This window comes from Podarcis tiliguerta, assembly GCF_965153285.1.
Source record: "Podarcis tiliguerta genome assembly, chromosome: 16".
Taxonomy (NCBI): domain Eukaryota; kingdom Metazoa; phylum Chordata; class Lepidosauria; order Squamata; family Lacertidae; genus Podarcis; species Podarcis tiliguerta.
The window spans coordinates 16,944,114-16,958,468 of NC_139549.1; the positions used below are offsets into that span (position 1 = coordinate 16,944,114).

The window sequence follows — 14,355 nt, forward strand, 5'->3', positions numbered from 1 at the left end:
TCATGAAGATGGAATCATAGAATTGTAGAGTTGGAAGGGACAAGGGTCATCTAGTCCAACCCCCTGCAATTGCAGGAATCTTTTGCCCAACGTGGGGCTCGAACCCACAACCCTGAGATTAAAAGTATCGTGCTCCAACCGGCTGAACTATTCCAGAGGTGATGTTTAAAACCCTGAATGACAGAGGCTCCAAATACCTGAAAGGTGACCGCCTTCCAAACAGACCCTCTTGGATGCTGAGATGTGCAGAGGGGGCCCTCTTGGTTGTTCTCCCGCCCTTAGAAGTTTGGGGTGGTGGTGACCTGGGAGAGGGCCCCATAATTGTCTAACTCCTTGCCCCATGTTCGTGAATCGAGCCCCTTAACTACGCAGCTTTTGGCTGAAGACACATCTCTTCACCCTGGCTTTTGACTCTTGACATGTGTATTTTCAGAACATGCCTTATTTTGTAATTTTAAGTTGTTTAAAACTGTTTTAAATGTTGTGTAAAACTGAACTTTAAAATTATTGTTGTTTTTAATTGTTGTAACCTACCCTAGGATCTCAGGATGGGGGTAATGAAGTGTGTGGTAAGAATAATAACTGTATAGAATTGCACTGTTAAACTTATAAATGAATTTCAATTTTAATATATTTAAATGATATTTATATGTATACCCATACACACACTTCGTTTAATATATCATGTCCTATACCTGAATGAAAATGTGAAAGAGGGGGGAAATAATATGTAAAGGGTTTAATGGTGTGTAGGAGAGAAGCACTTTGGAACGCGGAGACAAATCGCTTGATAAATGCCAAGAAACATTTTCTTTAAAAAGAAAAAAAAAATCTGCACCCACTCTTATCCTTGGTGTGTGCAAAAACGAGAGGAACGGCTGACAAAACAGAGGTATCAGCCGATAAATTAACTGCGCGCTGCTACTACTCAGGAGTAAATCCCAATCGCTGGTTTCAAGGTAAATGCACGATGCAAGGCTGCAGTTCGGTTAACCATTTCTGGGGGGGGGGGGGGGAGAGAAAATTGGTGCGGACCGATCCCCTCCGGGTTTACTCGAGAGTAAGCGCCCCTGTGCTCAGTGGAGTACCCTAAGTTACATAGGCACGGGTTGCGGCCGGCACCTTTTTGAAGGACTTGTTTTGCGTAAGCCTGCAACCCTAGATCCGCTTACCTGGGAGTAAGCCCGCTATGTCTCTTACTCCTGAGTAAGGTTACAGAAGGTAGCTTCTTCAATTACTTCCAGCCAAAACACATGCTGCGTGCTTTGATTGCATCTATACAGGGAGACCAGCCTCCACCCACTCCCCGATTGCAGGGGGTTAGACTAAATGACCATTTGGGTTCCTTCCAATTCTTAAAAAAAAATAATTATGATTCCAAAGGAACGAAAATCAGCTTCACACCCTCCCCATTCACAAGTTCTTAAGCCACTCCTCTTCCTCCTCCTTACCCTCCTCCCTATTGGCCGCGGGCCGAGGAGCTCCGCCCCTTTCGAACGTTGCGTATCCGGCTTCGAAGGACCCGGCAGCAGCTCTAGCCGCTGCCTCCCCCCACCCCGCCCCCACGTGGGCCTTGCAAAGGGGAAACTAAGGTAAAGGCGGGGAGCGGGGAGGTCTTGGATCGATGGACTAGCTGGTCCTGTCCATTCTTCAGTGAGCGGCCTGGGAAGGAGTCCCGCCCATCTCTTGGTGGAGGAGAGGGACTAATGGGGTAATAAGGGAGAAAAGGGGAGCCCCCCCCCCCAGGTTGCTGCTTCGCACCAAGTTAGACCACCCCCAGCCCTTCTAGCTCAATATTGTACACACCGACTGGCAGTTGTAGCTCTCCGGGATCTCAGGCACTTCCAGCCCTCCCACTGAGGAATCGAACTTGGGAAGTTCTGCATGCAAAGCGGCTTCGCCGCCGCTGAGCTACGGCTCATTTTTCCTTTTGCAGTTGCAGCTACGGCTTGCTTTTGAAGGACAGCCTGCCATCCCGAAGGGCAGTCGCCTAGCGTGGCGTGGGTGACATTGTGTGCGTGTGTCCCGTTGTGGGCTGGCTCGATCCAAATGCCACAGATCCAGAGTGTAAACATCTAATGTGGAGCTGGTTTGATTTTCGGATGCATCTTAAAAGTCAGCTTAAATAGGAAAAGCTCTCTGCAAAGAGAAAAGTAGCAGGGGAGCCAAGCGAACCCTTTTGCCCCATCTGCTAGCTTTCCGCTTGCAGTGTTTGCTTGTTTCCCACAGAGATCCAACACAAGGTGAAAGGTGGCACAGCAAAGAGAGGTCTCCCACCTTTGTTGGTACGGTCAACTTTACCACCTCAGGTTGGGAGGCCAGAGAAGTGAAAGTGAGGACTCCTGCACCCTTAAAGGTAAAGGGTAAAGGGACCCCTGACCATTAGGTCCAGTCGTGGCCGACTCTGGGGTTGCGGCGCTCATCTCACTTTACTGGCCGAGGGAGCCGGCGTACAGCTTCCGGGTCATGTGGCCAGCATGACTAAGCCACTTTTGGCGAACCAGAGCAGCGCACGGAAACGCCGTTTACCTTCCCGCCGCAGTGGTACCTATTTATCTACTTGCACTTTGACGTGCTTTTGAACTGCTAGGTGGGCAGGAGCAGGGACTGAGCAACGGGAGCTCACCCCATCGCGGGCATTCAAACCTTCTGATTGGCAAGTCCTAGGCTCTAGGTTTAACCCACAGCGCCACCCGCGTCCCTTCCTGCACCCTTACACAAGTATTAAAGGTGCAAGGGTCCTGTTCTCTGTTTCACCTTTGCCCCATGACTCTGCTCCCTCATTCGGCTGTGTGTATCTGGCCACATGCTGTTGTGCTACGTTACACAGCAATGCTGTAACCACAACTGAGCTTCATAACTGCTGTGCAGGCCAAAGATCTGTCTAATCCAGCATAAATTAAATTCTCATATATCTCATAATAATGAGATAAATTTAGGACCATTTCTGCAACAAGTGCTCATTTTCCAAAAATTATGTCTGGTGCTTTCCCTCTCCTTTGGGGCCTACTCCCTGGTATTTTATCTGTGTTGTTTTAACTGAGACATGGTCTGGCGAAAAAGCAATATATAAAAAGTAATTTATATCTCTCACCTTATATTGTGTGACAGATTTTGCCTCCTGACAACACCTCTCCTAAGACCATCGGTACCTATTTCTGCCCAGAGGACCAATCATGGCTGGAAGAGGCGGCAGAGGGAGGGGCCGCGGCGGTCACATGACCTTCAACGTTGAAGCTGTGGGCATCGGAAAGGGGGAGGCTCTGCCCCCACCCACCCTCCAACCATCCCCACTGTTTCCTGTGAGTCTGGATTGCTTTTTCTTAATTTCTCCCCTTCTTTTATTATATTTCTTTACGTTCTATATCAAACGTGTATTACCAAAGGAATGTTGATTTAAAGCATAAATAAAAATAGGTTATATAAAACAATGAATCCTCTAAAGGAAACTGTGGTATTGAATATTAAAGGTAAAGGGACCCCTGACCATTAGGTCCAGTCGTGGCCGACTCTGGGGTTGCGGCGCTCATCTCGTTTTATTGGCCGAGGAAGCCGGTGTACAGCTTCCGGGTCATGTGGCCAGCATGACTAAGCCGCTTCTGGCAAACCAGAGCAGTGCACAGAAACACCGTTTACCTTCCCGCCGGAGCGGTACCTATTTATCTACTTGCACTTTGACGTGCTTTCGAACTGCTAGGTTGGCAGGAGCAGGGACCGAGCAACAGGAGCTCACCCCGTCGCAGGGATTCGAACCACTGACCTTCTGATTGGCAAGCCCTAGGCTCTGTGGTTTAACCCACAGCGCCACCCGCGTCCCTAGTATTGAATGTTATAGTAGATCAAATATTATGTTAAATAGAATATTTTTAATCCTACCAGTAGAATGTATTGTGCTTTAAAGAAACGTAACCTGAATCCTGAAATACCATTTGTAGGGTAGCCAGGTGGTGGTATTTCTATTTATACTGTAATCCATTTTACATTTTTTCTTAATTTGATCTTGGGGGGGGGGGGGTCTAGAAAAATCAGACATATTAATTTATCCAATAAATTTATCTGTATTTATTTATTGCATTTATAAGGAGCTCAAGGTAGCATACATGGTTCTCTCCCCTTCCCATTTCATCCCCGCAACAACCCTGTGAGGCAGGTTACCTTATTGTTTCTCTTTGCCTCTCCCCGTTCAGCCCTTAGAATATAAACCTGTTCCACTGCAAACAGGAGAGGAGGTTGAATACATGTTGGCCCTGAAACAGGAGCTGAGGGGTGCTATGAAGAACCTGCCATACTTCATCAAGCCTTCTGCACCAAAGAAAGGTAAAAAAACAACAACTGTAAAAACCCACCAGCCAAGAAGAATGCAGAATTCCTCCACTGCTAGGAGGACAGTAAAACAGCCGACCCACCTCTTAAATATCAAAGGGCAAAAATAGTTTGCCATCTTTTAATCGCTACCCCACCCCATAGATTGGCTGACCTGTTTTGGAGTCACAGAATGTTCACCGATGGGAATTTTGGGTTTGTTTTTTTTGAAGGGGGGGAAGGCTCAGCCATGAATGTTGGAAGTCATAAGAACATAAATAGAGTGTGCTGGATCAGGCCAATGGCCCGTCTAGTCCAGCATCCCAGTGGCCAACCAGATGCCCCAATGGGAAACCCAAGCACAAGAGCCCTCTCCCCTCCAGTGGTTTCCAGCAGCTGGCATTGGCCCTGGAGGCAGAACATCGTCATCATGGTTAATAGTCATTGGTAGCCTACTCCTCCGTGAATTTGCCTAATCCTTCTTTTAAGGCCACCCAAGTTGTTGGTCTATTCCCAGAGCAGTTTTCACAATCAATGCCTCTTTTCCCAGGGAACTCTGGGTATCCCAACTCTTAGCACCCTTAACAAACTACAATTCCCATTATTCTTTGGGGAAAGCCATGGCTGCTTCAAGTGGTATCATCGTGCTTTGAATGTACGGTGCTGATGTGACCTATATCATCTGGCAGCATCATTCCCAGGCCTTGCTGTGAAGATTGGGCAATGACAGGCAAACGGGAACAGATTCCCTCCCATTTTTCAACCCTTCCTTTCTCTCCACCTCCCTGTTTCTTAGCTGTATCCCCTCTCGGTCTCCTCTTTCCAGACTGAGCATAAACAGATCCCTCAACCGTTCCTCATAAGGCTTGGTCTCCAGACCTTTCGTCACCTTCATCACCCTCCTCTGCACATGTTACTATAGGCAGGTGCATCCCGGAGATATTGCAAAATTCCCCCAAGTCAAGTTTCCCAGGGTTGTAAAATCCTTTTCATCTGTGGTGCCATATACACCTTGTTAACCTGAGGCCACTTGGTGTCATCAGTGTGTCCAAACCCAGTGACTCTAAACCCCAAATCTCTCTAAATTTCAGGATTCCTAGATCCCTATCGAGTGCCTGGTTTTCACTGGCCTAAAGCCAGCTTCAGGTTATGTTGACAAGAGGTCATTGGCCAAGCTGATACTAAACACAGACCTGTGTTCAGCGGAGCACAGCAGAGATCTTCTGCTGTGATCCACCAGCCTGGGCGACCCTCTTGGCCGGAGGAGCAAAAGCCCAGAGGAGAGGATCATAAGATGCGGTGGGCATCTTCCCTCTGTGGGCTTTCAGGAACTGTTCATTCATTCTTCGACAAGCGTATTTTTAAATTCCAGGCTCTGGTTTCACTCGTAGAAGCAATGAATCAAGGCTCCTTGAGCTCCGCAGTGACCACTTGAGGAATTGGATACTGGGCACACACAAAATGAGGATCAAGAACTTTCGTCTTCTTTTGAAAGCACACTTCTGGGCCTCAGGGGTCCCTAAATAGCCCTGAGAATATGTGGGTAGCACCTGGTGGGAAATCTCAGTGGCTAGATTGGGAACAGGGTTTTCTGGAAACTGCACAAGGGGGAGAGCATTGCTGATGTTCTTCCCAGGAGTGTTTGGTTGACCACAGTGAGAACAGGAGGCTGGACTAGATGGGCCATTGGTCTGATCCAGTGGGCTCTTTTATGTTCTTTTGTTGTTCTGAGGATGCTGAAGACCATTAGGACAGGCTTCCTCAGCCTCGGCCCTCCAGATGTTTTGAGACTACAATTCCCACCATCCCTGACCACTGGCCCTGCTAGCTAGGGATCATGGGAGTTGTAGGCCAAAAACATCTGGAGGGCCAAGGCTGAGGAACCTGCATTAGAACAAAACCTGTGTCGACTCATAAGAGCAGAGAGGTAAAGGGAGGAATAAGGTAGGGCCTGTTGGATAGGGCGGAAGGTAGGAGGCAGCTTCGGGGTGTAAAGAGAATCCCATGAAGAGAACCACAAGTTAGCCACACCAGGTTTAGTCAAGTCCCTACATCTGTGTGTGGGTTGGTAGAATGGCTTGTTTCTTGAAACCTGTCTGCGTCCTGCATTTTCCAGATGTGGAACGCTATTCCGACAAGTATCAGATGTCCACTCCTGTTGACAATGCCATTGAGTGGAGTCCTGGTAAGTCTGGGAATATTTTATTTAGTTGCATTCATTTGGATATTCGCACATCCCACACTAGCCTCAACGGCTCCTTTCCCCCCTTGCCTTAAATATATTGGAAGATGTTTATATATCGTTTTGCATTACAAAAAAACCCCAAAACCCTCCAAGTACAAATTGGTGAAAACATACCATGAGACGCAAGTTGCATGCAGGGTGGAACTGTTGAAATTAATCAACCTAAGTTAGTTATTATTTTCAGTGGGCCTACTCTGACGGGACTGAATGTATGCATGCGTCTGGAAATATAGGTGTGAGAGACATTGTGGTGTAGTGGTTAAGAGCGATAGACTCGTAATCTGGGGAACCGGGTTCGCGTCTCCGCTCCTCCACATGCAGCTGCTGGGTGACCTTGGGCCAGTCACACTTCTTTGAAGTCTCTCAGCCCCACTCACCTCACAGAGTGTTTGTTGTGGGGGAGGAAGGGAAAGGAGAAGGTTAGCCGCTTTGAGACTCCTTCGGGTAGTGTCAGGGAACTGCCATCAGTGCCGGAGGGAGAGAGCAAAATCCAGAGGGATTCCAGAGAGCGTCCCGGGATTGGGACCCATCTTCTGGGGAAGAGAATCAGCGTAGCACCAGTGGAGAAGGGGGGCAGATGGGGGAAGCGGTGAGGCGGTCCCATGACTCCTTGCCAGGGACCAGCAGGGAGAATAGGGGTCCTCCGCTGCCTACACCCACCTTGCGCAGAAGGCTTTCGCGCAGAGAGAGTAGGAGGAGACTAGGCGTCAAAGAGCTTCTTTGCTGGAAGAAGTTTAAGAAACGCCCACTGATGGATTCTGCCAGCGATTGAGACAGCCACGGGTGAGTGGCTATCCGGACAGAAAAGGTTCACTCAGGCAACCCAGCCAGGTGTTTGCACTGGCTTACGCACGAGCAACCCCTAGAACCACTACAGGTAGTGATAAAGTGGGATATCAAATCCAAACTCTTCTTCTTGTTGTTGTTCAGTGCCTGAAAGAGATGAGTAATAAACATTTGTGAGGTGGTTTGGCGGGTACAGTTGCATTCCATATGCATCATCCCATTGCAGCCCTTAAAACAAACCTGTGAGTTAGGCTGATGTTATTACCCCCATATTAACAGTGGGCACTGAAGGGCCGAGGTAGGATCCTGTCTCCTCACCCCACATTATTCCCCCAGCCCACCTTGCCAACAGGGATGAATGAGACCTGTGTAGAGTATACACAGATAGAGTTCCCTGCTTAGAGCACAAGGCAAAATTCCTACCTAGGGGTTTTTTTTTGGGGGGGGGAGATTTTTTTTGGGGGGGGGGGAATAAATGATATAAGGAATTTTGAAAAGCTCTGAAGTACAGAAGTAATGGATTTTATAAGAAAATCCAGCCAGACCTTCCACGTGTGCCCAAGTAGTTAAACTTTGCTTGGCTATTTATTTTTGCAGATTGGAAACAGCTACCCCAAGAATTAAAGATCCGGGTGCGGAAGATTAAAAAGCAGAGTAAGTACTTCTCCGTGTTGAAGCTAAAGTCAGAACAGCAGCAACAGAAACCCCCCTTTTCTGACTTTTATGCTTTCCCACAATCACCCAGGTGCAGAACAGGGATTTGACCCTTCAACTCTGCCACTCAAATGGCAGCACTCTGCTCACCCAGCTTAAGTACCTGCATTCAGTAGGCCCCCACCACTGGTTTAGGAAGCAATGTACGCACACTATCAGCCACAATCCGTATCTATCCTGTTGAGAAAAGCTGCCTTTTCATCTCCCCGCAAGCAGGCCAGCTTTGATCTGATTTGAAAGCGTAAGCCTTATTTCTTTCTTGCATTTATACATTCCTTTTTTTAAAAAAAGGTTTTATGTATACTTTTCAGGTTTATACATTTTATTAGTTTTACAATCAATTTAACATTTCAAAGTTTGACTTCTTTCCCCCTCTTTCTGCAGTTCCTTAAATTTATTTTTCAAAATTTTCTGCCTATCCAAATTTGTTTAATTTGCTCATTTTTCTTATCTACTTTAAATATATACTCTTATGAAATTGCAGGTTATTACAATAATCCTGTCAATGTTCTTATCTGTTTACAATTTATCTGTAAATAAATCAATCAATCAAGATAAGAGTTTGTTATCTTGATTTCTTATTCTTCCGGTACGTTTTGCCATTTCTGTATATTCCATACGTTTTTGTATCTATTTTTCCTTTGCTGGGACTTCTGCTTCTTTCTACTTTTGAGCAAGTAGCATTCTTGCATACATAAATAAATTTCTATAGAATTTAGGTAGTTCTGTCCCTATAATTCCCGAAAGAAAAGCTTCTGGTGTTTTTTTTTAAACAAACGTTATTTTAAACATCATTTTCAATTAATTGTATATTATTTCCCATTTATATATTCCACCTTTTTCTCCAAGGAGATCAAGCTGGCATACATAGTTCTCACTCCCCCCCCCCCCATTTTATCCTCACAACAACCCTGTGAGGTAGGTTAGGTTGAGAGTGAGTGACTGGCCTCTAACCACTGCACCACGCAGCCTCTATGAAGACAGCCATGCCCCTCCCCACCCGCTGGTGTGTGGACAGACAGCGACTTGGAAACGCACACCCAGCTGTGTACAGTGTGCAAATGCTATTTGAGACAGAGGGGGTGGAAACAGCCTCACCGCGTTTTAAGCCGGTAATGTGTGCACAGCCTAAAGCTCTGCCCACTGTACCATGCTGCCTCTGCCAGTTTACAAGGGTTCTTTCCTGTAAAAGCCCATTTAGCCTTTCCTCAATTGCCCAAGTCCCCATTTACGCAGCTTACTGTTCAGTTTTATGGGGAATTTAGTGACAGATTTCCGCTCAGAATTCCCACACCCTTTCCTGGTTTAATCCTCAGCCAGGGAGATGAGTTCAGACAGGCAGAGTTTGTCACCCTTCCGAAGAGAGCTGAGGCCTCTGTAAATCCAAGGTGGGAAAGAATCTTGTAACTGGCAAGTTGGCCTGAGAGAACCTTCTGCCCTTGATGCCCAAACCTGGTGCAGAAATGATCACGTTAAGAGGATGTCCTTCGTTGGTGGGTCTTCAAAATGGAGGGTGAGGGAGAAGATAGTGGTCTCTTGGGTACAATGGGCCTAACCTTACTAGGTTGTGAGCTGAGAGGCCACATTCACACCATATATTTTAAGCACTATGATACCACTTTAGATAGTTGTGGCTTCCCCCTGAGAACTCTGGGAGCTGTAGTTTGTTTAAGGGTGCCGAGGAGAACACATATTCCCCACAGAGCTACAATTCCCAGACTTCCCTGAGAAAGAGGGGTCGATTGTTAAACCACTCTGGGAATTGTAGCTTCCGGAGGGGAACAGCGAAAATGTCGAGATGTTTCCCATGGTTGATTGTGGAAGCCTTATTATTTAAAATATAAACTGAGGTGATACACACACACACACACACACACACACACACACACAGACATTATATAAATATATAATTTTCTGGCTGTTTATATTATCTGTATGTGTGTATTGAGCTGTTGAATGTTTTGGAGGCCTTGACTCTTCATTGCTCTTTGTGGTCCTTTGTTGTGAACCGCTCTGGAATGTTTTGTATTTAGCAACTGTTGACCACACAAGTAGGTAAGATAGCCAGGGGGAAAATGGGCAGCCTTCAGGAGATGTCGATGTGTTGATGTAAATGTATGCAAGGGCTGTAGGGCATCTTTTGTGTGCAGAAGGTAATGGGTTCAATCCCCAGTGGTGTCTCCCAGTAAGACTGGGAATGTCCCAGGTGGACTAATGGTCTGGCTTTGGTACAGAAGCAGCTTCCAGCATTTATCCTGCTGTCCTATCTCTGCGGTAACTTGATGGTCTCTTTTTGGTACAGGAGCCACCGTCCTTACCCCCAGGCGCAAAACTCAGTTGCCAGTAGACAAAGAAGAAGCCATCAAGAAGCTGGAGGTAAGAACATAAGATGAACCTGCAGGATGAGGCCTATGGCCCATCTGGTCCAGTATCCTGTTCTCACAGGAGCCAACCAAATGCCTCTGGGAAGCCCGCAAGCAGGACTCAAAGACAAGAGCACTTTTTGCCCTCTTGTACTTTAAAGCAACTGGCTTTCAGAAACATTAAGGCCAGGGTGAAGAGGTGTGTCTTCCGCATTCTACGAAAGCTGTACAGTGAAGGTCCCAGACGGACCTTCGCAGAGAGGGAGTTCCGCAGTTTAGGGGCCACCACAGAGAAGACCTCTTGGATCATAACCACCACCCCAGAGCCTCTGGGAGCAGAGGAGCTACCAAGAGGGCTGGTCTGTAGGGAAGAAGACAGTCTTTCTGATATCTGGGGCCTGCATTGTTCAGGACTTTAAAGACTACGGTGAGCACCTTGGATTAGGCCCAGAAATGAACTGGCAACCAGTGCAGCTGTTTTAGAATGGGGTAAATCAGAATTGTAGAGTGGGGAGGTCCTTCAGGGGTCATCTAGTCCAACCCATGCAATGCAGGAATCACATAATCCCCGAGATTGGCTCCTGTATTTATAAACAATCCGACCTCTTGTTTATAAATCACCAATGAAAGAGAGCCCAACTTTCCTGGGTCATCTGTTCAACTGTCAAACAGCTCTAACCGTCAGGATTATATGTGAGATCTAAACGGAACCCCAGCCACTAATCTGGCTGCTGTATTTTGGACCAAATGAAGTTTCATCTTGAATCAACCAGAGATGGTGAGATCCATCGCAAGTCGGGAGTGAGTTGTATATAATAGGATGGAGAACAGGAGGCCGAATGAAGACTCCCCCGCCCCCGCTTTCACCCAGTTCATGTGATGGTTCCTTTGGGTCCCATTTCCTGTTGTCAGCGCTAGGAGTCTGCCCTTGATATTGTGATATAATAAGCTTGTGTCTTAATACTTTTCAATTGTTTCCTAGACTTTGGAAAAGAAAGAAGAGGAGGTGACGTCTGAAGAGGAAGAGGAGAAAGAAGAGGGAGAAGAAGGGAAGGAAGAGGAGGAGGAGGAATACGACGAGGAAGAATTTGAGGAGGTATGGAGGACAAAAATCAGCGGAGCAAAAATCAGAAACACAGACCCGCCTTTGGCCGGAGGTGCAACCTGCCGTTGCTCCGAGTTGACGGGTTCAGGCTTCCTTCCCTGCACAACCCCCTCCTTGCCACCGCTAGACCTCTTTGCTTAGCTAAAAAAGTGTGTGTGGTGCCATCCCAAAAAGGTTTCTCTGCTCCCTAAAATTCGGAGAGGCATCCAACTGGGATCCATTTGGCAGGAGGGTTTTGGATATCTGCACTTTTTAAAGCTGAGAAATCAGCGTTGACCAGTGAATTCAAGGCACGAGATATTCACATTTTGTTTCCTTAAAAAAAAAAAAGGATTGTGCTTCTAGTCCTTAAGGATAAGCTAGAAAGTGTGTGGGCCACATCTGATGTAACCTCAGAAAGCCAGGATGTCCAAAACATCTGGAGGGGCACCAGGCTCATAGAATCAGAGAACTGTAGAGTTGGAAGGGGTCCCCAAGGGACATCTAGTCCAACCCACTGCAATGAAGGAATCACAGCTAAAAATTCCTAGCAGGTGGCCATCCAACCTCTGTTTAAAAATCTTCAAGGAAGGAGAGTCCACCACCTTCCGAGGTGGTCCATTCCACGGACAAACAGCTCTTACCCTCAAAAAGGTTTTCCTAATGTTGAGTGGGAATCCCCTTGTTATTTGAACCTGTTGGTTTTAGCGAAAGCTTGCTCTGAACTCTCATCTCTGCTGCCCCCATTTATTCTTCCTCAACAGGAGACGGATTACATCATGTCCTACTTCGACAACGGTGAAGATTTTGGGGGCGACAGTGACGACAACATAGATGAAGCCATATACTGAATGGGGTGGCCCACCCGGTTTGCAAACAGGGAGGTGCGCCTCACAAGCGCCCCAAACATCTCTCCCCCACTGAGTAGCCTTTTCTGCTGCCCCTTTGGGGTCCTTGGATGGACAAACTGTCTATCTAGCTTCGGATAGGCTCCTGATTGCTTTCTGTGGGGCCCCTTCACAAGCAGAACCTGCCTTCTGCTCATTCGGCCTCTAGGTGGCATCGCTGATCCATTCTTCCCTGGGTGCTCTCTGTGTGTGTCTGTCTGGGCACCTGTTGACAAAACCAGCACAGGAACGTTGGATCGTCGGCTTCCTCCATTTTCTTCTGGAAAATGTGGGTCCCCTTGGGTTTAGTAGGAGAGCGTGTGAACTCCTGTCTTTCTTTCCTGAGCCTAGGAAGGAAATGGAATCCTTCCAGAAGACACTGAAAGGGGACTTTTATCTGCGGTGTTAATTCACAGCAAAAAACATTCCTCTCGTTTGATCTTCTCTTTTGTAATGAGGCCTTGCGTTTGTTTTTCCTCTTGTGCGGAAGACAGTGCCAAACGGATGCCAAAGATACTGATTTTTTTCTTTGGGGAGTATTTTAACAAGACGGTTTTAAATTCCACTTTTCTACTTTTGACTTTGTGAAGCCCTGCTGAAGATGAAGAGGATGGATAGGAGACAAAGGAGATAGCCAGCCTCTTTGAAGAGTTGCCAAGAATCTCCCACAATCCTCTGGGGCCTGTAACTGATGAAGGGACACAGTCCCTGTTCCGTGGAATGGCAGTGCATAGAAATTCCCATTTTGAGATGTACAAAACCCGATTTGTATTTTAATCAGCAATGAGGTTTCGGTGCTGTACTTTGGTTTGGCTGAGAGCTGCCATCTGCATCCACAACTTTCCCATCTCAAGCATAACTGTTGAAGATGGTGGGGCTATTCCCCCACCCCCTGTGATATTTAACCCTTGTCAAGATTTTTGCAAGCACAGCTGGGCTAAATATTCACCCCACCTTCCTGGAGCCATTTATCAGCTGCTAAAGAAGAAGGACTTTTTAAAGGTCTTATAGTTTTCAAGGGTGTCATCCTGTCTTTAAAATGCAGTGTGGACAAAGGTTCCCCTCCCTCTTCCTTTTACAAAAAAACAAAGCCCCCAAATTGAAACAGGCTGGCCAGCCACTGCAAGCAGGTCATGCACATTTCTGAGACAGACTGCCCAGCCACTCATTCTCAAAGATGCTCTGTCTTCTGCTTCCTCCCAATATTTCCCCTGGGAACAGTGTTTGTGACCAATGGGAATCTTGACACACTGACAAACAGAGCATCCCACCCAGTCCTGTTCCCTTTAGGAATCCTTCAGCTGGTTCAGAAGGTCCTTTCTTTGAACCAGTTCCCTGATTTGCAGCATATTCTCAAGCAATCCCTAAAAGTCTCAGTGAAGCAGATGAGTGGATAAAGAGAAGACTTTGAGGTTAGGGACTTTCCTCTAAAGTAGGATTGCTGCAAGATGGAGCCCTTCCCTTTATTTTTGCCTGTTGGCAAGTTTTTAAAATGCCGCTCCTTTTTACAGTGTGCGTGAGTATATATGTGTCTGCATATAAATTATTTTATTGCAATAAAAGTTTCCACATTTCCCCCCGTGGCTCGTTCAGTTTCCTGAGGCTTCCCACTCACAACAAAGCCAAAAAGTTTGCCCATGTTTAGGCTGCATTCGCACAGCAGTGTATTCTGTATCCCTTATACTTTTCTTACTTCTTCATTTCTGCATTATGTTTGAGTTTTCACCCGACATAAAAGCTGCTTTCAGAAACGTAGTGCCTGTTTAGGGCTTGTTTCCGTGTTGTTTACAAATGGATTTTTCCTGGAAGCAAAAAAAAATAAAAAATAGAAATTGAGCACCAGACTTGAGCTATAGTCTATTATGTTTCCGGAACTGGCTTTTTTACTCTGTGTGAAAGCTCGGATATAATGTTAGGAAAACATCAAGGAAATTGAACAAGTTGCTCCATAAATTCATGGAAGAAAGGACTATT

General features: G+C 46.6%; 1 protein-coding gene across 4 annotated transcripts; it reads left to right on the forward strand.

Annotated features, from left to right (window-relative positions):
• Positions 1–712: 712 nt before the first annotated feature.
• On the forward strand, positions 713–13,956 carry POLR3GL (RNA polymerase III subunit GL). 4 transcript variants are annotated; one of them, XM_083417241.1, is made up of 8 exons: positions 713–959; positions 3,112–3,302; positions 4,188–4,317; positions 6,419–6,487; positions 7,931–7,987; positions 10,350–10,423; positions 11,393–11,506; positions 12,259–13,956. In XM_083417241.1, exons 2-8 carry the CDS (start codon positions 3,177–3,179, stop codon positions 12,343–12,345), a joined length of 657 nt encoding a protein of 218 aa, XP_083273367.1. In that variant the 5' UTR covers positions 713–959; positions 3,112–3,176; the 3' UTR covers positions 12,346–13,956. The 4 variants fall into 4 exon arrangements, with proteins under 4 accessions (XP_083273367.1, XP_083273365.1, XP_083273366.1 ...); XM_083417239.1 differs by lacking the exon at positions 713–959 and adding an exon at positions 1,481–1,592; XM_083417240.1 differs by lacking the exon at positions 713–959 and adding an exon at positions 1,483–2,356 and having other exon boundaries at positions 2,723–3,302.
• Positions 13,957–14,355: the final 399 nt, after the last annotated feature.